The sequence below is a fragment of the Egretta garzetta genome, unplaced genomic scaffold (assembly GCF_000687185.1).
Source record: "Egretta garzetta isolate BGI_Z169 unplaced genomic scaffold, ASM68718v1 scaffold14, whole genome shotgun sequence".
Lineage (NCBI taxonomy): Eukaryota > Metazoa > Chordata > Aves > Pelecaniformes > Ardeidae > Egretta > Egretta garzetta.
In genome coordinates this window covers 1,242,933-1,270,270 of record NW_009259588.1, presented here as the reverse complement: position 1 = coordinate 1,270,270, position 27,338 = coordinate 1,242,933, and the positions used below count along the sequence as shown (strand labels likewise).

At 45.1% G+C, this 27,338-nt stretch overlaps 1 protein-coding gene across 1 annotated transcript in view; it reads left to right on the top strand.

The window, feature by feature from the left end:
- Positions 1-27,338, top strand: part of NFATC1 (nuclear factor of activated T cells 1) — a 105,313-nt gene that overhangs the window by 42,497 nt on the left and 35,478 nt on the right. The window contains exons 6-7 of the mRNA XM_035893474.1: positions 14,614-14,669; positions 15,915-16,047. Coding sequence (XP_035749367.1) covers positions 14,614-14,669; positions 15,915-16,047 — 189 coding nt within the window. The remainder of the gene's footprint in view (positions 1-14,613; positions 14,670-15,914; positions 16,048-27,338) is intronic.

Here is a 27,338-nt window from a genome sequence, read left to right as displayed (position 1 = left end):
CGGCCGCTGCCGGCAGCGCAGGAAGCCTGGCGTGAGAAGGGATGGCGGGGCATGCGGGGGAGGCTCTGGAGGCGAAGACATCTGGATAGGTGCAAGCTCAGCGGGCTTGGGGGAAGAGCAGAACCCCGGCAGAGCCCTGGATCGGTGAGGTTTAAGTCACCAAAAGCGCGTGTGGGGCGGAGGTAATGCCCCGGCTCCTGGGCGAGAGCCAGTCAGCACTGTTCCTCTGACCCCCAAGTGCTGTGTTTGATTGGGCTGTGGCTGTGAGATGAGCAGAACACCCTTCTTGTTTCTTAAGAAAGTTAAAAAAAAAAAAAAAGGGAAAAAGGTGGTATTGCAATTAAAAAAAAACCCTGGACTCTGCTCTTTGCATAGCATGAGGGGAGGGAGGGAAGAACGTGACCGTCTACTTCATATTTAAACTTCCTTTCCTGCATAGAAGTGTGTTAGCGTGACATGTTGGGAGCAAAGTCCTCGACCTTTTCATTACAGGAAGGAAACCACATTAAAAGGTGCTTTCCTTGATACTTATTTTTTCTCCTCTTCCTTTATTGAGTTGGCAAAATTTTGAAGTATCACATCCCAAAGGATTATGATGGTGATGCTACTCGCCCACCAGCAAGTACCACAGCATGAATTTGGACACCGTCTCCCTTAGCATCAAGTACTCCAAAAGTGTTCACCTTACAACCTTACATAACAAAAATGCAAAACGGGACCAGCCTTGTACTTCTTAGCCAGACAGATACCTCCCTCAAGCACAAGGAATTTGAGGCTGCACAAAGACAGCATATAGATTTATATAAGCGACAGTTTTTGAACATTGTGAGAGATGAAGGACTGTATTGCTGCACAATGGGTGTGCTGATGAGGAAAAAAATGATCAAAAGGCCTTGCCTGTCTCCCTGAAGAATTCCTGGGGTGAACTCCTTGGGTGCATGGGTTGGCAGGATGGGCCAGTGCAGGAGTGTGTCTTCTACACGAAAGCACCACTGGAGAGCCCCCTGCGCCATTCCCCCTGGCATGGGGTGGGGGGCAAGGCTGCAGGAGTCAGTCCGTGAGCTGCTATTATTGAAGAGTAGTCAAGGTCATTAAGTCAGTACTGAAAGATCTGATCTGAAGCCTGTTCTGCCTGGTTTTGGTAGTCTCACAGTAGATTCGTTGTGGTTGCAGGGCAGTGCTGCAAGGTATGCTGCAGGGGCCAAGTGTTTGAAGTTGAGAGCGTTCGGCATCTCCAGGATCTGCAATCCTGTTGCTAGGAATGGCACACAAAAAGCAAAGCTGCTGGCTGATCTGGGCTGAGCAATTCCTAGGGCTTCTGTGATGGGTTGTGTGCTACGTTGCCCAACAGCTCGATGCATTGGAAACAAGCAAGCACGATGTTGTCTTATTAAGTGGCGAACTGCTCCAGCTCAATTTTTGAGCAATGCCACTGTATTTAATGTCAAATGAACGAGCATTACCAGCCTTCACTTTTGAAAATCAGCACACGGTGCTTCTTTCCCTTTCTTTTACATCTATGAAAGCAGGTCAAGAGAGGGAACACCAGCATAGTTTCTCTTTCTCTTACAAAGCTCGTTATGAACTCTTGTGATTAGCTGGAGACATTCATTAGTTTTGCTGGTGTAACCACTTTTGGTTTTGAATTCGAAATGTTAATCACGTTCCTAGTGGGTAGCAGCCAAACGCAGCTATTACAAAGCAATAGATCACAGGCATCATTGCACTCATAAAGAGAACGTATCTTTTATATAAAATTTAAATATTACACTACATGAGTTCATGTCTTCAGTCCTCACTTGGGCAGAGTCCCCAAGCTGGCAGGCAGTCTCTGGGAGCTCATCTAATTCATGCTAGTCTGCATACTTAATTAGTTAACGCAAAGAGTTTTGAGAACACTTTTTGTTTGCCTTTCCCCCCCCCCACCTCTGTCTGAATAATTTCTTTAAGTCTGCCTAGTGCATTGTGGTCCACTGAATGTTTTTCCAAGCCTGAGTCCCAAGCTCTCCGTCCTCAGGGCTAGCCCTCAGCTGTTGTAGTCTCTGGAGGAATGGCATTATCCTGCCCTCCTTTCGTGGGGAGTCTGTCTGAACAGTGACTCATGCAAGAGGGAATCCCTGAAGAATGATCAAATCAATCCTTCAGCTGCAGAGGCAGCGGCTTGGTGCTTTCAGCTTAACCCCTTACTGGCTGCCTTTCAGCCAAGAAGCCATGTGAAACAGAGCAAAACATACTTTGCAGCCCTGCAACTGGCATCTCACAGAGGAGGAGTGAGGCAGCCGAGGCGTGAAGGCAAGGCACACTGAACAGAGGGTGGGAGGAGTGCTGTGAGGAGAACCCCTCACGGTGTGGTCCAGCGCTTGGGCAGAAGGCACCCCTTTGGGTAAATAATGAGTCTGTTCAGAAGTGGACTGAAATTTGCTCAAGCCTTTTACAGTACCGTAAAAAAGTTCTGACATGTTGAAATGAGTCCTTATTTTACGGGATTTTGGTCAATGTTTTATTGCTTGCACATCAGACCATATTTTCCAGTGATGAATGATGGTGTAAAATGACCATTCAAGAAACCTATCAGTAGTAAAAATGTGAACACTGAATGTGCTCCGAGAGGTTCATTCTTCTAAATTCAGAATTTCTTTAGACTGGGGAGTCCCACGATGACTTTGTCTCTCACAAATTACACTAATAATTGTTTTTCTTACATTCTTTCACTTTCTGGCTCTGTAGTCATGCTTTTCTCTTCCTGAGTTTCAAAAGGGTCTTGTGAGTCCATATGTCATGGTTGTTGGATGCTAGATTTATGATGTCCAGTACCAATCTGTTTTTCAGAAGAAGAATTAGTACTTTCTCAACTATAAAAAAAGCTGCAACTTCTTACTGGCAAGGACCCTTGATGCCTGTAGGCTGGTATTTGCTCTGGTGTGTTCTAGTTGCAGAAGTAGATGAAATGAAGTTGGTGCTTGTTAGCTATGGGAGGAGGTGTTTGGCTAGGAGGGACAAAAACGTTTTCTGTCTAACACACACATCTGCAAGAGCAGGGATCGTGACCTGGAATTACAATAAAAGACACTGATGTATTTAATTATATTTTTAAAACTTTTTATTTAGTTTCTAGATTAGAAACATACCAGGCAACAAAAATCTTGAGGGAAGTTCAGAAAATGCAGAGGTGTTTGGGGAGTATGTTTTAAGGACTATATATCTGTCAGCTACCTTTTTTTGGTAACAGCTTCTGCAAACACTGCGTATTTGTTTTCAAAGCTAGTTTTTTGAAGGTACGTGAGTTACTGAACACAAAGCAACACAAAAGCCTTACAGAAATGACCAGACTGCTGGCTCCGAGTATATCAGATTATGATTAGTGATCTATAAAACTGAACACGGTGCAAAAATCCTACTTTTTCTTCACTCAGTTCACATGTTTCCTGTAACTGATGAGTGAAAGCTCACTGATGAGACATAAAGCCAATATCCCAAGCACCAAAGCACAGGAGCGTTATGGGTATGTCTTCCTGGTACGCTCTAGGATGTTGTAGAGTTGCCCAAGATATTTTAGGATTTAGAAAGAGTCTTGCACTAAGATCTGAGTTAATCTACCCTGAAAATCGCTCCTTGCTCCCGTAGCTAGAATGGTTTTGGCACTGGAACTAGCTCAAGTATTTCTGGACTTCACGGATTTGGCCAAGTCCAGACATACCTAAGAGATCAGGTTAAGCTGACTGAAATCTTCATTATTAGCAAGTGGCAATCTATGGGAAGAAATGGATATTTGGTGTATTATTATTAGTTCACATTCAGTTGAGTTTCCACTAGTAAGTTAGAGCTCCAGACCCATTTCTTTGGTTTTGTGCTTAGTGACCGGAGCTCAAGGCAAGAGTTTTAAAGAGCGAAAAGGCAGAAATGCAACACCCAGCTTCACTGCAGGATTAGTTTCTCAAATAACACTGACTTTGAAATTCTGGTTCTGGGCTGTTAATGATGAGGACCATTTTGTCCTGGTCAAAGGCCTGCATTTAAGCTTCCACGTGACAAATGCCCCTCCTTGAAGATGCATCACTCTCTTTGACGGACATTGATAGAGTTCACAACTTGTAACGCTGTATCTCTGAGTAAGTCCAGGTTTGCGGACTTCAATGGTTTTGAATGTGTTTTTAACTACTCAGCCTTCAAATCAACAGTGATCCTAGCACCTATACACTTTGTAACCTAATTGCATAATATCCTCAGCTGTTGCGCCCAAAGCCTTTGAAACTCAAGTTCCTGAAAGACAGAGAAATAAACAGCACCTAAGCAACATTTCCTCCAGGGATTTTTCTCTTTTTTAATACTTTCAAACGACTAAAGAGTGTTTCAGATTTAGTTATTGCTTTAAACTCTAAAAGTTTGAATTCTGCTGTTGTTTTTATTTTGTTAAATGGATTTTTCTGTCAAAACTCTTCCTCTTCCCTGCTGGATCTTAGAACATGAAGGCGCTGACGTGGCATGGTAACAGTTATACTAGAGCAGATGAAAGATAGCTGGGTGAAATCACCAAGTGTTTTGGTGTATATGCCAAAGGAAATCACACCTTTCTCTAAGTATTTCAGATGGGAAAACTTACGGTTTGCCTACTGTTAGACGTGTGGTCAAGCTTGGTCAGCCAAATGCTTGCACAAAGTAAGTGCGATACAGAAAAGAAGGAAGCTGGATGAATTTAAGTGTCCACTCAAGCACATCACAGGTTTTTTTGTCCTCTCAAATTTCACTGTCTCTGGCAGAGACTAGAATCAATCAGTTGCTGCTTTAAGGTACAAACGTCAGCCTGAGAAATTCAGTTCTGTTGCCCATATGTTGTGTGAGCAAAAGTTACCTTGCGTGGCAGGTAACTCGAGTGCAGTGTTTTAGCTTCAGGAGAACTTATAAAAAGTCCTGGAAAGTGATCTGTTGACGAAACATTTGAGTGGCATGTGGATGGAACGGATGTGTTGGGGAAGCATGTGGGCTTTTTGGTTTGACTCAGCTACACCTTGGAGCTCAGGGTTTGGAGTCTGTTTTGACGTGATGTGATGTGATGGGGAGATGGGTGACTTGAGTCTTGGCAGAGCTCCATTTGGTAAAAGATCTTACATTCTCAGAGATCTTTCCATTGCTCTTTCCATTGCCAGTAGCAGTCACAGTTTGGGGGGCAACTGGCCAAAAAGGGGTCATGTTTCACACTAGTAATCATACTGTAGCTCACATAATAAATAAGCAAGTGGCAAAACTCCCTTTCCCCCTCTACTCAAATGGACAGATACTACATAATTTTGTCTTTATCTGTCTGTTCATCCAAGTTCAGGACACACATTCCAGTTGGCAGTGAGCAGTTGCACGCTGACTCATGCGCAGTGAGGTTAAAAATTCTGGAAACTAGATAAACTGGAAACTTCAAAGGCATACAAGTTGGGAGCACAGAGTTCATGTGAAGGTCACTTGAACCTGTTTTCTAGAGATGTATTGATAGGTGAAGGGGTTTCTGGCCACTGCCCAGAAATAGATATCCTTGGGCAAATAGTGTCATCAAACGGTGGAGTCACTTGATGGTGGAACCCTTTCACACGCATGCAGGAGCAGTGATGTAGCTTGTAGGAAATGTCAGCACGTTTCAGTTTTTCCTGGCTGTTTAGTCTAGGGAATGGTGAAGACAGAGCGGGACAGCAGCCATACATATGAGATGGTATCAGTGGCAACAAGCCTCATCCAGGGTGTTGCTCTCACAGTGAAGAATGAGATCAATCAATCACAGATACTTACCGTGGACAACAGAGAAATGAGGAATAACCATATAGTCTTTAGTTAAAAGTCACTTGTCTGAGTAATCCTGTAAATTTTTAATTACTATAGAAATATAGTACAGGCTGAATGCTTGAAGTTTATTCTTTCATGTCTTTGCCAGACTAAGTGGCTTCAAGCAGCTGTATCTGTGCAATCAAAGCTTTGTCTCTGAACTTTTATAACTAGCACAAGATTTCAGATAGTTTTTACTGTTACCGTTCCAGTAGGACCCTCTGTCCAAACACACAGGAATTCACAGCCCTTTCCAGAAAACTGAGAGTCTAATGAAGCAACTGGTGCCTAAAGACAGTAGAGGAAAGGAGTGTGGTGGGGTGACCTTGGCTGGCTGCCCGGTACCCACCAAGCTGCACTCTCACTCCCCCTCCTCAACAGGACAGGGGGGAGAAAGTAAGATTAAAAAGCTCTTGGGTCAAGATAGAGACAGGGAGATTGCTTACTGGTTACTGTCACAGGCAAAGCAAACTCTGCTTGGGGAAAATAATTTATTGCCAATTAAAAGTGGAGTAGGACAGTGAGAAACAAAGACAAAACTAAAAACCTACTCCCTTCCCAAGCTCAACTTCAGTCCTTCATTCCCGACTTCTACCTCCTCCCTGCCGCATGGTGCAGGGGGACAGGGAATGGGGGCTGTGGTCAGTCCGTAACAGCCCCTCTCTGCCACTCCTTCCTCCCCACGCTGTCCCCCTGCTCCAGCGTGGGTCCCTCCCACAGCCACAGGTCCTGCCAGAAAACCGGTTTCTGTGTGGGCTCCTCTTCACAGGCCACAGCTCCTGCCAGGAGCCTGCTCCAGGAGTGTGGGCTCTGCACGGGCCGCAGGGTGGAAATCTGCTCCAGCTCCTCCATGGGCTGCAGGGGGACACCCTGCTTCACCGTGGTCTTCTACATGGGCTGCAGGGGAATCTCTGCTTCGACGCCTGGAGCATCTCCTCCCTCTCCTTCTGCACTGACCTTGGTGCCTGCAAGGCTGTCTGTCTCACATATTCTCGCTCCTCTCTCACAACTGCTGCACAGCATTTTTTACCCCTTCTTAAATACATTCTCAGAGAGATGCCACCAGCTTTCCTGATGGTCTCAGCTTTGGCCAGTAGCAGGTCCATCTTGAAGCCTCCGGGAGCTGGCTCTGTCTGACATGGGGGCAGCTTCTGGCATCGTCTCACAGGGGCCACCCCTGAAGCTCCATTGCTACCAAAACCTTGCCACATAACCCAATACAAGGGGATACCTCCAAATGTCTAAGGTGGGCATTACAGGAAAAGTGGAGAGAGCTGAGGGAAGAGGAGCATGTTCCCTTTAGGTCTGTTGAGGGAGTAAGATTACACTTTCAAGAGCAATGTGGAAGAAAGTACAATTACATTTAAGAGAGCAATAGACAGATAAGACATTTCTAAGGTGTGCCTTGTTGCAGGGAGGCTAATGTCAAGGCAGGTAATCAGAGGAGAGGAGGAGAGACCTCTAAGATTCAGCCCAACCTTCTTGGACAAGAGGAGCAAGAAAAGGGACATGAGGGGGACAATGAGATGAAAAAAAAAAAAATGCCACGCAAAAGCTTACTGCTTAGACTCTGCTAAAAAGTCATGAGGACTTGCCGTACTGGGATATCTCTGGAGGATGAGTATTTGTGGCCATATAGATAAAATGAAGAGTTTGTGTCTTAAAAAGAAATCAGGAAGGAAGAATTGAAAGCGTTTGGATCAAACATCTTAAAATGAGACAGAAGTAGGAGTAGCTGTAGTACAGGTGGTGGTGTTGGCATCAAGCGCAGAAGAAGTAGAGGAAAAGAATTGTTCATGGAAGGAAAATTTGGAATGTGGTTTAAACTGGCTGTGAGGTTTGTTACTTCAGTAGTCTCTGAGAAAATATGAGACAGATTAGACTGAAGAAGATGGACCAGGAATATTTTACTCAGTTTCAGCTGCGGAGTCACAGGTTCAGCCTACTAGAGGTTCCCAGAGGAAAGTTAAAATTGTGAAGACAAGGAGATGACACAAATGTAACCAAAGACAGAGCAAAGTATTGTCATGGCTGCTGGTGGGTGGCTGTGCTGGGTGTGCATGGGTCAACCTGGCTGCTCTAGAGAGATTTCGCAGGGCTGTCAAGCTGCCGTTTTACTTGGAAGTTGAGTGCCTTAGACCTGGAATTACTGAGAGTTATTAAATCAAACCCTCAGACCAACAGTAATTTGAATAGGGGGAGGTGCCAGAGAGCACAAATTGCATAACCAGCTTCCATTCTGCTGAAAATAGGATCTGGCAGGTCATTCCAATGGTTTTGGCTCAAAATGAGCCCCGATCAGTCAGTTGTCAGCACAGTGCCTCCTTTTAATTACCTGGACTAAAATTACAGTTCATTTGCAAACACTTGAACTCAGAATAATTAAGTCTGTTAGACCTACTGTGGTAAAAGCAGCTAAAAAGGCTCTCCGTTCAGGCAAAGTGGGTTCCTCAGCTTTTGGCTTCCCCAGCTGAGCAACCAGAAAGGAAGGGCATGTCTGGCACAGATGCCAAATTACTGTAAGATACAGTTTATACTGGATTTTTATCACCTGGTTGCTGCGTGACTTTTTTACAGTTAAGAGAGAAAAGAGAAAAAGTAACTTGAAAGCATCATATACATGAAAGAAACACCTAAGTCTACATAATATTAATCTCAATACTGCAGAAATGTATATCTGAAGGAATGGACAAAATCCATATGCTGCAAAAATGCTTATGAGGAGACACAAATACAGCAGCTTTGATGTGGCAATACAAATAGGTCAGTTATGCATGAACCCTGCTGCTCATGAACTGATGCATGCCAGAAGACACGCCAGGGATGGGGAGCAAAGCTGTGGGGGAGGTCTCTGTATCAGGACAGTGGGCTGTGAGGAGGGCAGAGAAGAGCAGCTGGGGTCTTCCTGGCAAGGAAGAGGGAAATAAAGTGGGTGAAAATCAGACCAGCCGTGTGGTCTCATACCAAAAGTAGCGGAAGAGCAAAGAGGAGCTCCAGGTGGCTGGAGAGGCAGACGGGGACGAGGTGCTGCAGGTAGGCCATGGTACCGGTGGGAGCAGCAGCAGGAGGTGGAGCTGCTCTGCAGGTGGCTCTGGGCACAGGCACAGCCAGGAGGCATCTCCCACTGCATCGAGCCCTTGGAGGTGGCAGATCTGGGGGCAGTGAAGTGCCATTGAGGTGGTCAAAAGAATGGTCCTGGCCGCTTACGTTGCAGATACTTACTCTCCACTCCCTCCATGTTTCTGAATGTTTTCTTGATCTCTTCCTGCCCCATCTTCTCTGGACATCCCATGGCAGACTGCTTGGCTGGTGTTGGTTCATCGTTATGGCCTGTCCCTTGTAAATGTCTTTAAAACGTATGCCAGTGTGTAAACACAGGCACAGACTCGCATCCACAGATTATTGGGCTTGCCAGTATCCAGCTGGGGAAATGTTGTTCACAGCAAGATGCTTGCAAGACCAGCCTAGAAAAGGCTCTGTGTGGCATCCTCAGATCCAAAAGGCTGCTGCCTCTGAAGCAAAATCCGGCACTAGTAAGCCCATGCCAATGCATGTCCACTGGCAGGTGAGACAGAGCAAGCGGGTCGTGCCCAGGACTGGCGTGGGGAGTGCTCTCCTCCAAGCAATGGAGCCGTCTCTTCGCCACCTTCATTGCCAGCCCAGGCACAGACCTTGCCCAGCTTGCCCTGCCGCCTGGAAGCTGGTAGCATCTCTGCACAAAACCAGGTGTCTCTTAAGTCTGAATGACAAGACTTTGCCTAAGTCTTCATCCTCTTCTCTGGCTGGAAACTCATCCTTTCCTTCCGGACCTGCTAACAGATCAGTCATCTCAGTGCCGTGAGTGCACTTCCCAGGGAAAATGGGTTGGGGTGCAAATTGGTAACTTGAAAATCCTTCACTCCTAAGGCATTTTAATATGCATTAACAGGGCCAAATAGGAAGGCAGACAACCTTTGCAGAGCACCTCAAAATTAGGCTGTATAATCATTCTGCATTGCATCTGTGCCCTGCCTGTCGTGGACATGTTAAAGTAATCTGGGATGTAATATAGGCATTATTGTTTAGGGTAATATCACAACACATTAATCAAGTAGTGGCTTCCTTTGGGAGGGCAGAGCTAGTTTCACCATCTTATTTGCAATATATATGAACGTAAATACAGATTTACAGTCCAGCCAGTGCAGTCAAACTCTGTTGAGCCACGGGCTGGAAGAGTATAAAATGTACACTGTGTATGGGCAGTGAAATCCTAGATAATGTCTATTCTTCTCGTATCTCAAGTGAACACAGGACTACTAAAGAATATAGACTGTTTTAACCTCCTGTAGTAAAGTGAAATCGCTTAAATGTATCTGAACACTCCCATTATGCCAGTTTCATAGAGGCAAGGTTTAAGTGGTTGCCAGATGTTATAACCTCCTGATTTCCAGGCTTGGGGGTTTTTTTTGGTGCTGTATATTCTTTCCCCTTTCTGCCATCCATTGGTCTGTAATGAAAGTTGGGCTGGTGGTTTGACTGTTCTGAGCTTGCGAACCCCTAGTGCTACGCTTGCACTTCCCTGGGACACTGGGGTAAACCCAGCCCTGGAAACGCTGGAGGATCTGTCCTGATGGGCAGTGAGGAGGGGAAGACAGCAGAAAAATCTCTTTGGAAAGTCTTTACAGCTCTTTATGTTGCTCTTCCATGAAGAAAAATCCATACATTGTGGTTTGCTGGGCTTTATGTGTGAATAACTGATGCTGCTAGATTTACACAACTACTTTTTAGCGCTGCTTCTGTGTTAAAACAGGCCTCTACAGTGCTTTTTTATGTGGAAATCTTGTAGCTGGGTGTGGTGGGGAAGCCGTTCAGTGACTCATACAGCAGGGAATTCCCTGATGAATTAGAGTATTTTTACTTCTGGACTTGTGTGCAGTTTCCTTTAACGCTGGAGCGAGCGGCTGATAAGAGCAGACTACAAAGGCCCATTCACTGTTCAGCCTCCGCATGTTAAAACGGGGTGTTTATGCTTTGCAAAGCTGAAAATCCACCCCACGTAACGCGGTAGGTTCTCGGTATTTTCGTCATTAGCAATCCCAGGTGCTCCCAGTGTCACAGCGCCGGGGGAAAAAAAAAAAAAAGGCTGAGGCGGCTGGTGGTGAAGTGCACCCAAAGCAGGGATGGCTATAAATAACAGCAGTCGGTCTGTAAATGTCAGGCTTCCTGACAAAACCTGGTGTCTTCAGCTGGCGGCAGCGCTGATGGCCACCTGTCAGCAGTGCAGCGCCGAGCCCGGGCACGGTCAGAGAGCCCGTGCAAAACAGGGGGATTCTCGCTCCCCTGGCGCTGCCCCGCTCCCACGCTGCCTCTTAGGCGGAGGAGGGACTCTAGGGTCTTTCTTCCAGCCCTTGGCATGGGTCCCCAGCTGAAGCCTTGGCTTTGGGGGATCAACTGCTGCTGCTCCTGTCGGCACCGGGGAAGGGGGGCACTCTGCCGGGGTCTCTGCAGGGCTTTTGCCCTGTGGGTTCTGTGCACAGATGTTTTGTTTTTATTTCCCTTTTGTAAAAAAGATACACCACAAAATAAAACAAATCCAGTATAATACCTTGACACAAGTTTTCAGCTATATAAAGAGATGTCTTTCTGTTCAAAATATTGCACTATAAATCTTAAAAACGCCAAAACAAAGCCAGGCATTTGGTTTGGATAAGATATTACTTGGTAAAAGTAAATAGCAAAATGAAAGGGAATGAAATGAGACCTTTGGAAAAGCCGTTTTCTCCCTTCTCCCTTTTCCTCCCTGCCTCCTCCTCTCCTTCCTCTCCTGCCTCCGTCTCCCCCCCTCCCTGTATAACAACTGCCCATTTGGGTACGGTAATTCCAGAGAGTAAACTTTAACGGGAATGCCTGAAATGTGTCTGCTTCAGCTTTGTGTTATGTCTGTAATTTGAATTATTTGCATTTTGGAAAGGTATAAATTGCTCTGGTGTACTTTGGTTGGCCGGCGGCCAGGAGGGAGTTGCCTTGGGCCCCGACCCAGGCGGGCTGCTGCAGATGTGGCAGGCGTACAATGGAAACTTTTGTGGTTGAGCAGCCCTCGCTCCTCCAGGACACACTGACGGGAGGCGGCATCCCGCCTGCTCGCCAGGCTGCCCAGCCTATGGGCACAGGGGGCAAAACCGTTTTCTCTGGTGCGGGCAGATTGTCTTGCTGCTTCAGGCTCCCACAAACCCTTCCGGAGCCATTATTCCTTTCTCTTTTTCTTTTTTAATTTTTATTTTTATTATTATTATTTTTTCTTTCCTTTAATTTCAGCTGAACTGTATAAACCTGCAAAACATGTTTACTGTAAGAGGTTGACGTAGTGGTCTAAGGTTTCCCTCCTGGAGCTGGTCCCAGTCCGTGGGCGTTGAGATTTCCCTCTTGGTTCACCAGACGTAATATGAGGAATTGTCCTTTTTTTTTTTTTTTTTTTTTTTTTGTCTCTGCTTCATAACAACTTTCCTCCATGTGTTTTTGTTAAATGAAATGTCACTAGCTGTTAATGAGTTGTCTATTCCCTACTTCTTCCCTCTCTTCCCCTTCCCCTCAGTCGCTGAGCTGCGATGGTCTGGACAGTCTCAAGGGAATTTCTTGGAGCGAAATCAGTATTGTTCTTATTAGCTTCCAAAGACGAGCCATGGCTCTGGATTTTTATTTTCTTAATAGTTTAGATTACAGCATTTAAAACATTTCTGAGCAAACTCTCTTTGTCATCATAAAAATTTCAAAAGTGCATAAAGGCGGTGCTGCGTGAAGTAATTGAAAGACTAGCTAGAGATGGAGTCGTTTTGAATTTTACTGAAGTATCGGCAGGAAATAAAAACCAGAAACCTGAATCAGATCATTCGTCTTGCAAAGCAGAAATTAAACACAGCAAAAAACCTGAACTTCTGGTAATCCATTTACAAAGGCAAATTGAACACATGTTAACTACTAGTCTGGACGACTGTAGATGTAAAAAAAAAAGAACCCACCAACAAACCCCTTACAAAGCAGAAGTTCCTAGACTTTGCAAAACGTGTGATAGTGCCAGTGCTGTGTTACTCTACAACTGATTGAATTAATTGGGAGGGAGAGGGAGGGAGGGCTGCAGGGGCTCTATGGGGAGGGGGCAGGAGATGAAGGAGGCTGCTCCCAGACAAGGGATGTGTCCTGGCTTGCTGAATTTCAGTCAGGGTTTTTCTACTGACAGCTCAGGGGAAGCATCTGTTGGATAAATTGTGAAGCCATCGCCAGTCCTCCCGAGAAGTCTGCTTCAATTCTGGCACTCTCAAAAGGCATCGTTAAGGAGAGCTGAGCACGGTCTGGCTGCTCTTTCTCTCCCCGCAGCCGAACGTGGCAGTACCAATTAAAGGGATTCCTTTTACAGCGTCACAATTTAAAATGTAGGAGGAAACTAAGGGTAGATCTGCTAATTGTTTCCTACAGAAAGACCTGCCAAATCCACTGTGCTATTTGTGCTGCAGCTTTCACGTTGCACCTCTTTCCATACATTAAAAAGAAGGGGGTTTTGAACATTAAAACAATCGCCAGGGCTAGTCCCTCAGCAGCATTCCTTTCACAGTAGGACAGCTGTACACAAAAATATTATTTACAGACATTTGTAATAAATCAGGCAGTTCTAAATGCGTCACCTCCATCCTGGCCATGAAAGCGAAGAGAGAAGAAAAAGTGCATTCACTCTTTTACCTTGCCGAGAGCTGTTTTCCTAAGGCAGGCCTACGTCTATGTGATGAAGTTCAAAATAGCTAATATTTGCATTTGCATGTCCCGATGCTGCAATAAATATACAAAAGAGATGACATGAAGTCTCATTTTCCCTTTCATTCATTGACATCTGACAATGGTGGGACTCATGAAGCTGCATGTGTCCCTGCTGCCCAGCTTAGACAGCAGTCTGCTTGTGGCCTTCCGTACATGTTTGTGTTTTTCTAGGCCTGCAGAATGGAAACCTTACGTTTTGTATTACTTTTCTAATTTCTTTGCCATTGAGTTTTGAAGCCACAAGGAAGAAAAAAAAAACAGTTATTGACCAGTGACTTCTGTATCAGTGAGGCGCAGGAAAAATGACACAAACCCAGTGTCTTCCAAAAGATGGGTCCCCAGAAAAAGTGATAGCTGTAGCTTAAATCTGTGTTTGCTTGAAAACAGAAATACAGTATATTAGGAGGACCCAACACACCACTAAAAGCAGCTCCAGAAAACTGTAGGTAGGACCACTGTAGCTAAGCTAAACTGACTTTAAAATGGAGTCAAAGGCTGTGTTTCCCAGCCTATGGCCTTGCCTTTTGATCCAAGCAGCAGAGTTACGATAAGCCGGACTAAGAGTGTGTTAAAATGAAATACTGCATGGCTGAGGAGCTTCCTTAATACTACTTTGTTTTGTTTTGTTTTGTATTAGTGCTGAATATGACTTCCAGCACAAGTAGTGATCAAAAGGCCTCATGGGTAGCAGTATTTTTATCTGAAAGTCTGGGAAACTAAGGCGTAGAACAGTTGCATATTTTGTCCACACTAGTGGTAGAATAAACTCCCGGTGGCTTTCCTCCATTGCAGTATTGTGCGCTCTGGACTGTGGTTCCCCCCTTCAAAAGAGCGAAGTGGACTCCCGTTGCAGGTTACCCAGATGGCCTCCTGGTTGGGCAACGCTTGGCCAATGCATTTTGAGAGCTGGTTTTCGTATATGCAGTGCCCCTTCAAAGAGAATTTTTTGCAAAAGTCATTCTTTTGTAGGCTTGGGAGAGGAAAAAAGGACGGAACTAGATATCTTTTTCTTTTGTCTTTTAGATGGTCACCATGTGTGGGAAATGGAAGCCAAAACCGACAAAGAAATGTGCAAGCCAGTAAGTCTGCCTTAAATATTTTAACATCAAGATGAAAAATATATATTGCCTTCTCCAGCACTGTTACTAAAGAGGGATTTCCAAGGCTTTGGCACTGTGTCTCCCCACTGAAACAGAACAAGTACTTAAGCCTCCCCTCCTGGAAATCTTTCTTTAATGGGAGCATGGGGTAAAAAGCCTTCATTGGAAGCTATCCCAAAAGTCGGAGACACCATTTGGAAAATATTTTTCATTGTCCGGGATGGGCCAGCCCCGTCTGCTCATCTTCTGTCTTGCTGGGTCAGTTCTTCCTTCTGCTCCCAAAGCAATTTCTTGATCATTTTCCTTGGCTTTTGTCTACTGTGGCAGAAGAAATGTGAGTCCTCTCACAGGAGATCAGCCCCATGGTTGGAGAAGTGTGGCTTCCTCAGCCATGACTGTAAGTGGGAAATACAGCCACTATTCCACCTCTGCAGGAATATGCAGCAGTTTGTTAGCTGCAAACCCGCTGGAGACATGCAGGCAAACAATTTAAAGACCTCAGCTGAATGCAGGCCAAATGCTAAGATGAGCGTTCCCTTTTATTCTTTCAAAAAGTGCCAAGGGAGGTTTTGATGGTCATAGCAGATTTCACTGTGCACTTGTGTAAGCTGATGCCCGAGCAGCTAAGTCATTCCTTAGCCCTGTGCTGGAGGATTTGGTTTCTGACAGTGGAAGATCATCTACACACTCTCCAGCCCTTCTTCCTGTTAGCACATCCACAGAAACTAGCATGCTTAGAACTTCCTGTTAGATGAAAAAACATTTCACTGTGGAAAATGAAAATACTTGAATAATCATATGCCTGTCCTAATTTTCCTTTCAAAGCAAGTTGTGTTAGGGTGAGGTATACTGGGGTTGACCTGCCAGCCAAGCAGCTGTGCTTTCTCCTGCTGAGTTAGGGACTACAATTTGGTTGTGGTTCCAGATTCTTGTCCATATGCAGATATCGTATTTGCTGTCCAAAGGGAAGAGGTGAAGGCTGGTGATTCTGTAAGACCTGAACCATGCTAAAATCTTACTTCCCTACTTCTGGAGTCCTTGGAACAGGGGACACTGGGGATGGCGGGTGGCCATCCTTGCCCACCAGCCCACCAGTTCCCCTGCAGAGAGTGTGTTCCAAGTTGTGAGCCCGGGCGCCTCCTTCTCAGGGTTAACTTGTGAACACTATTGTGCAGCTCGACTGCCTTAGTTGTGCCTTGACTTTCTGATTTGTTGCTTTTGCAGAATTCATTAGTGGTTGAGATACCACCTTTCCGCAATCAGAGAATTACCAGCCCTGTCCAGGTCAACTTCTATGTCTGCAATGGGAAGAGAAAGAGAAGCCAGTACCAGCTTTTCACCTATCTTCCTGCTAATGGTAACAAAATACATATTCCTTATCTCTGCTAGTAAAAATGAGAGATAATTATGATTACTTAGAAAGAGATATGGCTCTAATAATTCTTTAGTAACCTGAGGAATTTGGAGGTATACCTGGTGCCATAAAATATGAGTGAGAATCAGACCATGAGAGCTGCCTTTCTCTCCGCTGCCCACATAAGCGATGTTCTGATGAATGTTTTCTTTTATATCGGTGGCAGAGAACTGCTGGAATAAGGACTTTTTCTGCTTTTAGGAGATGAAGAGCCCCGGCACACACTTACATGTGTAGCCACAAATTGTGAGCGCACCGAGCTCTCTGCTAAGTTGCTGTCAACCCTTGGTCTGACTTTGTGGCCCCAGAGGGCACATTACATTTGAATAATACTTCTGAGTTCGCATCACAGCACCGTAAGCATGCTGGGCTCTGAGCTGGAGGTGGCATGTGGATTTTCCTTTCAGTCATCCTGCACCTCTCTGTCTTGCGCGGGGTGAAAACAGTGCTCCAGGCTGATGCCGCGCTTGGGTAGCAATGAAGAGCACAATGTGAATGGAGATCAGAGTGCTCCATGCAAAATGCTTTGCCTATAGGAAGTGTTCAGAAACACATGTGCCAATTTATTTTGGAAGCTTATGGCAGTGGCTGTGAAGTGACACTGAAGTACTCAATGCTAGCTGAATTCCAAGCAGGCTTGTATGAAGATTTTAATAGCAAGTAAATTTAGATTTTTTTAATTTTTTTTTTTATTATTTGAAATGGCACTTTTTCTGAGAACACTTTTTTTGGGAAAGTAGAAGAAAAGGGTGGTTTTGATGCTGTTGTTTTGGAAGGAAGAAGAATTAGAAAAATGATTAGGTTCATGCTTTTTTGTAGACTTTCCAAGTGAAAATAGTCCTTCTGAGGGAAATTCCCACAAAGCAATACTTGAGTCGTGTCATGTGACTTGAAGAAACCTGCCAACTTTTTGCAGGTGAAATCCCATGAAATACGCATTCGGAATTTCACCTAGTTCACTTGCATGCACACCAGACTTTTATCAGGACTTTAATTTAAAATAAAAGTGCCTGAAACCTGACATGGGCAACTGACTGCTTATTGCATATGTGCTGCGTGGCTATGCTTCACCAAATCAGCCTAGTTATGCAAACTTCATCCCCAGTGAGTATGTCTGTGTACATTTAAAGACATAAATTTCATCTCTTAGATTGGAAAGAAAAAGAGTTGTTACTCTCTTGTAGAACACTTTTCAGCAACAAAAGTCCGTTGTAGAGGCCAACAGGTATTGCCTTGCTACCCAGGTTACCCTCACAGGTATTTCAAATACGCGCCTGTTTTTAACTGCTGTTTATTAAGCAGCATCGTTCCTCTACTGCCTTTTCATAGGCCATTTTTTACCACTTTGTTCTAAACCACAGGAATAGTACTCACTGCTGCAATGTTGGTTTATGCTACCACCATTCTGAGTTTGAAACATCTGATGTGAAGTTATGGGAATACCTACCTAGTGACAGGCAACAGAGAACCAGCCTAGGCTTTATTCTGCAAAGACATCTTTAATTATGGCAATTGTTGAAAACACTGGGAATCTTGTTTAGTCTGCTGTACTGATAAACCTGAAAGAAAAAATATAACACCAGAGTAGGGGAAAGGGAAGCAGGTATTGAATGGTAAATATGCCTTCCCTCCATTCCTGTTTGGTTCTCCACTCACGTTCTCTTAACGTATATGGGCATATAGGTAATTGAAAAACATCTTACATTCTTTGCAAACTCTTTCCTAACAGTGGTAAGAGTGAATTTGCTTCTGCAATCATCAGAATTAATAGTAGAGTATGTTTTTGTTACACCTGTGTTGCAGCTGTAAGGTTTTGCGCGTATGTTGCTGGTCGTTGTTTCCATTGTGCCTTTCAAAGATAGATACGATCACCTTGACTACGTATTTAGAAACCATGCACAATGACTGAATCAGTCATTTACGCTGCTGTATTTCTAGGAGTCATTTTAGGATGTTCTGCTTTATTTGATTTCAGTCACTACATTCTTTTAATGTTTCAAGACATTGTAGAAAACCAAAGTTTTGCTCATGAAGAAAAGAATAGTTGAGTCAACAAGCACGGTGTGATCAGTGTACAAAAATGTAAAGCAGATAAGCACTATTTTGGTCCAGGTAACACTTTGTCTCTTGTTTAAACAAATTGCGTGAACATAAAAGGTGTAGGTCTTTGGCAAGCAGATGCCAGAGTGATCATCCAGAGTAAGGTGTGATTTTACACAAATCAGGTGGTATCCTGTAAGCTTTTTCTCCTGTGCTTTAGGACTAGTCAGAATGCTAACATTGCAGTGATTACCATAATTTTGCAGGTATTTCTGCACGAGGGATCTCTTAAAAGCTGCATGACACACATTAGACATATATTTTATAGCTCAGCTGGGCTGTGCCAAAGCAAAATACCATCTATGGACTAAAGCCTAAATACTGCGTGAGCCCGCTGGCCGTGCTCCTGGGGTGGGTGCGGGCACACGCAGATGGTGCAACCAGTGGGAGAACCATGGGCTTGCTGTGCGGTTCCCACCCCGACTGCAGAGCAGAGGTTGTTTTTTTCCTGTAGCTCCTGTTTTTCCTCATTCCCTAGGGGAAAACAGCCAGTGGATCCAGGGACACGTGGCCTCACTCATCCCACCTCCCGTGGATGGTCCTATAGCGTCTCCATGGAGTACAGCTCTGTGACGTGCAGCCAGCACAAGCTGTCCTCTCCAGCAGAGTGTTATGGTTTCGCTGCCATAAGGCTTCTCCCATGCTGCAGAGATATGGCAGGATTGTATTTTTCCTCTGTGTTAGCTCAAGTCTTTTGCAGAGCAGGGACTTACTTGGTGAAGACAAGTTCCTGCCTCAGAAAGAAAAAAAGTGCTGTAAAAATGAAAATCTCACTGCTCTGTAAATGGAAAGTTTAAATAACAAAACAAAACAGAAAGTAGAGGCTTCACAAATAACAGCCAAGGTCTGGAAAACGGGCTTGCTTAAGTCTTTGGCTTGGGACAGACCATAAACCTAAGTACTCATAATCCACTTTTAATTGAAATTTTGATTTACTGTTCTGCTGAATTTGAGCAATCCCTGAATCCTGTATTAGCCTATAGTGTACAGAAATGACTGTAATGTCATTTTTTTTTTAGTATTGCTTCAATATTACGCATCGCTGAACAATTGCATATTGGTTTTGTCCTGGAGCCTGCAAGCTGTAGGCTCCTGAGACTCCTCCCCAGACATGCCTAGCACAGAAATACAAGTAGTTTCCATACCATTCTGGCACAGGTGAATTCCCGCAGCTCATATGGTAAGTACTAATACGTTTTGCATTGCCACATCCCATCAGAATGTGAGGAGGAAGGCGCAGGACTGGATGCTGCAGTCAGGAGTCTGAGCAAAGCAAAATGGGCTTGGATATTCAGCTTTTAAGGTCCCTCCACTGCGGCAGCTCTGTGCAGGCGTGCTCTGTGTCTCCGTTATGTGCAGCAGAACATTTTGGAAATCCATTGGTGAACGCTGCATTTGTGAACCCTACCCTTTAGAAAAACGCTTGGTTTTCATTTCTGTTTATGACTGCGTATCATTCTGCTTCTGTGAATTTATTATACTATTGGCCCATATATGCATTTCAAACAGGAGGAACAGTCTTCTGAAATCACTAGGCGTAAGTGGTAGCATTTGAGGTATAAACTAATCTGGAGAGGCTGAAGAAGAACACAAGCAATCAGACACGTATGCTGTGGTTCCAAATCCTGTGCTTTCATCTGCTAAGAAAGCTGAAGGAGTTCTCCAGCTCAGAAGACTTTAAACAGCGCACCGAATGATAAGGGTTAGATCTCTGTTTGCTCAGATTTCTTTTAAGGAGGTACATCAAAATAGAGGAAACGTGTTCAAGAACTTACTTTTCACAGATAGGAGCGAATGCTCTTTATGATTTCTGTTATCTAATGAATATTGATATCAAGAACAGTGAACATAGAAAAGTTTTTCTTTGGATTTTATTTAGACATGTAGTGATACTCGACTAAGCAAAGACAGACTAGTTTGTCTAGGAAATAATTAATAAGATGGAAAAAGGAAAGCTGATGTGTTTCTTTTACTGGAATGAAAAATACGCTTTTGCAAAGAGTTGATGATAAAGTATTTCCGGTTTCTGTTTCTGTCAGGATTCTTACTTGTCAAAGCATTATTAAAAAATCATTTCACTACTTCTAGTATTTATTAAAATGGTGTTGATACACTAGGCAACTTCTATTTTGAGACACGTTTAACCACCCATAGGGCCAGATTTCCAAGTGCATGGCCTTCACTTGTAGAGCCAGCTTTTCTGCAGTTCCTTTGCCTCCCTGGAGGCACCAGCACAAGCCCCCAGCATGCTGAGCTCCTCTGAAAACCTGGCCCTGTAGACAAGTGACTTGGTGGGGACATAGGTCCTTTGAATCTGCAGGTACGGAGCTGTGCTGAGAGCCTGCCTGTGGTGACCAGATGTGCCTTAGTATCGTTGTTTACAGCCCAGCAGCACAAAATGAAGTTCAACAAGGCCAAGCACAAGGTCCTGCACATGGGTTGGGCACATCCCAAGCAAAAATACAGGCTGGGTGGATAACAGATTGAGAGCAGCCCTGAGGAGAAAGACCTGGGGGTGTTGGTTGATGAAAAGCTGGACATGAGCCAACAATGTGTGCTTGCAACCCAGAAGGCCAACCATATCCTGGGTTGCATCAAAAGCAGCATGGCCAGCAGGTTGAGGGAGGTGATTCTGCCCCTCTACTCTGCTCTCGTGAGCCCCCACCTGGAGCCTTGTGTCCGGCTCTGGGCCCCCCAACATAAGAAGTACATGGACCTGATGGAGCAGATCCAGAGGAGGGCCACGAAGATGATCTGAGGGCTGGAGCACCTCTCCTATGAGGACAGGCTGAGAGAGTTGGGGTTGTTCAGCCTGGGGAAGAGAAGGCTCCGGGGAGACCTTATAGCAGCCTCCCAGTGCCTGAAGGGGGCCTATGGGAAAGCTGGAGATGGACTTTTTATAAGGGCATGTAGTGATAAGGATGAGGGGTAATGGCTTTAAACTGAAAGGAGGTAGATTTAGATTAGTTATAAGGAAGAAATTCTTCACTGTGAGGGTGGTGAGGCACTGGAACAGGTTGCCCAGAGAAGTTGTGGATGCCCCATCCCTGGGAGTGTTCAAGGCCAGGGTGGATGGAGCTTTGAGCAACTCAGTCTAGTGGAAGTTGTTCCCTGCCCATGGCAGGGGGCTTGGAACTACATGTTCCTTAAGGTCCCTTCCAACCCAAACCCTTCTATAATTCTATGATTCTATGGAAGTGAAGCTCTTGGTGTTGCTCCTGAAAAGGCTGAGTGGTGCCCACTGCGCATTGCTGTCAGCATCCTCCTAACTTCCTGCTCTGCTCTAAAATTATCTCCTGCCTGCCTTGCAGACGAGCACAGTCAGCAGTTTTCTAGTGATTGCACTGAGTGGCCGTGCCTCTGTTTCACCTCGGCTCTCCCACCCACAGCTCACTTTCTAAGTTAAAAGGCGACATTGGCCGCCTTAGCAGAAAAAATAAAATGAGGATGCAAAGCATTGCCGCTGTAATGTGACACAGAGAGTAGCTTTTGCTGGTTGTCTCCTGACACTTCTCTTGACTATTTGTTGAATCTCCGTGCTCAAGGCTGGCAAAATTATTAGCCTAGCTAATAAATGTTGGTAATTTGGGGGTGGTTGGGGAAGCGGGGTCAAATGCAATGCCTGGGTTGTGAAAGGGTCCTAACCTGCGGCATGTGCAATGGGGCCATGGCAGTGCCATGGCTGGCAGCACCTCAGCGGCGCCATGCTGCCAGCCCGGGGAGCCGGAGGAAGGGGCATGGAAGTCGGTAGGAGTGCGTTGCGCCCGGGCCCACCTTAGGTCAGTGCTGTGTTCCAGGGGCCGCGCGTGAGGGGACCAAGCATGGCCGAGCCAGGCCTGAAGCCTCAGACCTGCTGGAAGCGTTAACATCGAGCCCAGGGAGCAGCTGGGCTGCCGGAAAGCCTGCGCAGATCAGGGCAGGGCACCAGGAGGGAGGTGGCGAAAGGTTGGCCCCAGAGTGTTTTGGTTTTTTTTATCTTAGGTGAAAATACCAGTCACATTTGCTCATTTTTACACTATGCGCTGTTACAGTTTATTTCCTTTTGGCTGCTAGGTGGCTGATTGTTACTTTTGACGTTTAACAAGAGTAACAAAAAGCAGGCGAGATTTTGGTGGAGCCCTGTTTCCATTTAAGAAGACCACAAAATTCATTGTCGCTGGGCGCATCAGCCCCTCCGCTCCCTTCCAGCAGCTGCAGCAGGAGACACATGCTACGCTCACCAGCGTTACGCACCCCGTTACACCCTTGGGTGCTTTTGCTCCCGGTCGCTGGGTCCCCACTAGAGCTGCCCACGCTTCATCCAGGTGACATCCCATTTCGGCCGTCGGCCAGAGCCTAGCCAGCTGCATACAGCTTGCAGATGCAGTCATCTTGGTCTTTATAGGCAAAACTCTGCCTCACTGTGCGGTGCTCCAGCTTCATCTGGAAGGCCAAGAAGGAGCATTACCTGTGCGATGTCCCTGCAACAGGCGGGGGGGATGAGCACTATATAGAAGCCCCTGGCTGTGTCTGACCAGCAGACTCCTTCGCAGCAGCAATGATCACCCATAACAGTTAACTTCCAGTGCATTAAGTTGTCTTTTGGCAGTGCCTCCCTTTTCAAATATTCCCTTTCAGATGACAAAACGCAGCCTGTAGTTTCGGTCACTGAACCCCTATGCATAAGCATTTTGAGGACTCCCTCCCTTACCTCCCAGTGATTTCACATGCATATGTTAGCAAGCATAGGGCTTTAGGATCTTCCAATTAGCTTAAAAGCCAACAGGTAAAACTTGTGTGAGGGAGAACGAGGTTTAGAATTACATGGACAGGATTACAGGAGATGCTTATTTTTGTTCTCCTCGAGTGGCTGATCACCATAATTAATCTAGCCCAGTGATTGATCCTAAAGGGGATGCAGTGGTGGTGGCTGATGGAGGTGAAATGCATGGGCAAGGATGTGTTTTGCAGGCTGCAGGAGGGACTGTATGCATCTCCAAAGACAAAGACCATGCCAGAGTCAAGATAGCTGAGGTCAGCCAGGTCCAAAGGTCCAAACCCCTCTCCAGAGAGGGCAGATCTGGGGGTAGGACTGGTGCAGGAAGGATGCCCTCCTGCCAGCCTGTCCCTGTCCCCACAGAGCTTCCCCTGGTCAGGAGAGCAGGAGTAATGTCAGCACTGGCGGTATAATGTTGTGCTGCATCATCAAAGAACACCTCATCCCAGTGAATTTTAGCATGTCTGACAGAAATGACGTAGAAAGCCTTGGCCAGTGCAGCCTGGGTGTTGTGCACAGTTAAACCTCCAGCTGAAGGCAGCGGTGGAGCCCGGAGCTGCGCTGTGGGAGCAGCAGTAGAGCAGCCCAAGCGGACGTACCACAGGACTTGATTTATCCTTTAAAACATTGTAGGATTTATTAAGGTGTTAAGATGGAAAATGAATTGTGCCTTTTAAGAATTTCCCCCTTTTCTTTTGAAAGAAAGCTAATGCATATCTCCTGTATTAACGCAACCTAAATGCCTTCCCCTTACCTTCCACTTTAACAGTGTATGCACCAAGCTACCATATATAATCTTCTGTCTCATAAATATGCATTGAATAACCTAATAGTTTAACAGCTGTTGAAAAGCATTTAGTAAATGAGTTGGCTGGAAAGCACTTTCTAATCAGATAATGGCACTGTCTGAGATTATAGAGTGAGATGTATGCGCAAGGCTTCCATCTAACCAGAGGCTATTCTTGTATAAAACTGTACATATGTATCTGATCCCATAAAAATATATACACATAAGCCCAAAGAGGGCAGGCAGGCAAGTGTTAGAGGTAGCCCTCCCAGTAAGCCGCACCAGTAGCAGTGTACTAGCGAGAGAGGATGAGGGAGTTCAGATACTTGCATAGATAAAAGCTGCAATTGCTCATGTGTGCTACCTACAGCTTTTTGATAGCGTGAGGCTCCCTTTGCTTCTGAGCCGCCACTGGTTTTACTAACTAAAAAGCAAAGGTTTGATAGTAGCTTCACTTTTAAAAAAATGTTTTGGTTGAATTGGTGCCTAGGGAAAAATACCCAGTTCACAAGCAGCATCTGCAAAAGGCCCCTGGTAGTGACAGGGGTAGAGTGCACGTCCCTTGTCACCGAGATTGCCGCTGCTGCAGATACGCTGGCAGGGCGTTTCAGAAAGTTTTGCTCAGCCGCTGCTGCTCTGGTGTTACAAAATGGGGATTATAGTTTCTGAGGGCAACCGGCCCATTGCCTCTCCCCAACACCAGACTGCTCCAAGAGTCAGAACAAGGGGTGAGGTCCTCGCTCTGCTCAAGCCTGCTGGATCCAGCTGATGCTGCCACAGCAGCCAAGACTTTCTCTTTGCACGAATCCAGAGGGGCTAAGGTGTACCTGGAGATATGTCCACATCCCTAAGCGTATCTCCGGTCGGCCAGCAGCAGTGCAGCGGCAGCAGTTGGAATGACCTGTGCAGCATCTTCTGAAGGAGCGTCTGGTTCCTGGTGAGGAGGGTGTGCTGCCTGGCTCAAAACTGACTGACAGGGGAGGATTTTGAAGGCACAAATGGCATTTCAGAGCTCAGCTCAGTAACGGAGAGGTAGCCACTTAACTCCTCAGCCCTCTTTGAAAGTCTCATCTCAAATTCTTACCAATTATTAGATGTTTAGTCCAGAAGTTGAAGAAAAGCGTGCATGCACATGATGAAAAAAGTAGTGTTCTGATTTTCATACGCTAACCAAAAATCTGTGTGCCAGTGCCAGGGAACTACATCATAGTCTGCACCGTGAAAGGTGGCTATTTTGTTTGATAGGTTCAATCAAACTCAAGGGTAAAATAAATATATTATAGTGCCATAAATGTCTGCATTGATAATACTACGTGGAAATGGGGATTTGTTAGTTTAATGTTAATCAGGATAAACATCTGTTTAATTTGTATTATTATATTTTCTCAGTTCACATTTTAGTAGCACCCCCCCCCCAAAAAAAGTTTTAAAACCCATCTGGATTGCTAAAGTGTAAAAGCAAACAGACTTGTTGGAATTGTCAAAAAATACATATAATTTATATTTAAGCACTTTCTGACTCCCTTTACTGAATGTGCATGATTTATTATTTTTCTTCAAGTTTTGATATATTAACTTTTTTACCTGCTAGAAAGGCCTTTCATTTAAACGTGGGCTTGCAGAACTGGCTGAAATATTTCTCCCAGATTCAGACCCACACAGAAGGACCATTGTCTTCCACCCAGTGCCTCAGTATGATGTCATAACCCTGGTCTCTCTGAGTAAGAAGCTTTGATTTATAGCCGGGGCTGCTGCCAACACACGGTTCTCAGAACTTCATATTAAATTAAATGACATAGTGACACGAGTCCAGAGTCTAAGAAGGCATCGTCGAACCACTGAAAACCAATTAGCACAGATTAAGTTGCTTATCAGACTAATTTAGAACAGCGAGCTCTGTCATATTTTAATGCTCAAAATCGAGGACTATTTAAAATTGCCCATCGACCAACCTAATACATTGTGAAGTAGCAAGTGTTTAAAAATTCACCATACAAACCAAATTTGCATTCATTTTTTTCCTTTTTATGACAAGGGCCTGATCCTTCAGCAGAGTAGGGTCTCCTAAACAAGTAACGTTACTTTTGAATCTGAGCGTACGTAAAAACTGCATCATCTTTTCTGTTAATGGTTTCCCAAATTCTGGCTTCATTGCTGAAATTTATTATTGGCAAATCTCAGTGTATGGCAAATTCAGTCATGGTTTTTCATTCTAGCCAGCTGAGAGTCTGCAAGACTGGGTGTTATCTCAGCACCATGAAGCAGCTTTGAGACAGAATGCTTGTTGTCATTTCATACGGCGCTGCTGAATTCAAGAAATGTCCAGTTTCTGCTAAAAGTGCTTGCAGATTCTGAATGGCTGTAGGGATTTCCAGTTAATTGCCAGTCCAGGCTGCCTGTGTGACCAGGAGTGTCTCTTTTGACTGGCAGGTTTTTACCAAGTCATTTAAGATTTGAAGTATTTGAGCTAGAAGTTAGTCGGGCTAATACTGTTCTCTGTGAAATATTAATCCTGAGAAAATTATCTGTACTCTCCGGATCACATCGCATCTCCCTGTGTGAAATATTCACTTGTGCAAGTGAGTGACAGCAAAAATGGGTATGTCCTACAGCAGCTAGCTTACCGTGCCTCCGCAGGGATGTATTTGAGAGTGAAACTCATTTTCTAGCTCGGGTCTGTAAAGATTTGCAGTTAGTCAAGCACAAGTCAATGGGTAAGTGGGAACACCAGTCCACAGCTGGTCAGTGATCAGCCCTGGCTGCTCTGGAGGAACCCACTGGGCTCCTGCCTAGGAGAAGATGGTGTGCACGTACGGTTTGTGTCCTCGGCTGCTCTAAGTCAGCTGCGGCTACTCCAGCTGAGGGTCTCAGCCCCCCAAAAGTCAGTGAGGCAATGGGTGAAGTTTGTTAGGAACTGGGAGCCTTATTACATGCAAGTATTTTAACTTGTCTGAGTAACACCATGGTAAGTGGGTAGCCAGTGAGTACAGGTACAGGCTGTCCCTGCACTCGTTTTGGAAAGCATGCCATGAAATACCCCCAGCTCCTGCCTTGGGCCTTCTGCAGTCCTTTGCAAAGTGGAAGTAGATGGTTGTCCTTTTAAAGAAAGAATATAGGGTGTTCTACACCAACTTTTGACACATGCAAAGTATTTTCAGAACGACCAAGAGGTCAGACCCACAGCTTGTTTGAGTTGAGTTTGGAAATACAAACAATTGGCAAAGATTTTTGGCCTTTGTTATTCCATTTGGTGAAGTTGTGTAGGCTGGGGAGAAGCAGATACAGGAGAGAGTGTCATAAATAATCTGTTAGCTGGTGTAATGTAGCAATTCGTGGTATATCTGTCTTCCAGAAGTCAAGTAATAGTTATTCATGTAAAATACAAAAGTTGAGGTCTAGCCAGAAAGGGAAGTGTTAATGTCTTACGTTTCTGCTGACATGCTCAGCTTTGCAGGTCTGATTCCAGATCATCTGGGTCATTAGTAATGGTCTCTCCAGGAAAAAAAAAAAAAAAAAAAAAACCACAAAAACCAAACCCACAAAAAAATAGTCACAGGGGAAAATCCTTGTTAGCAGCCTTTCATGAAATGG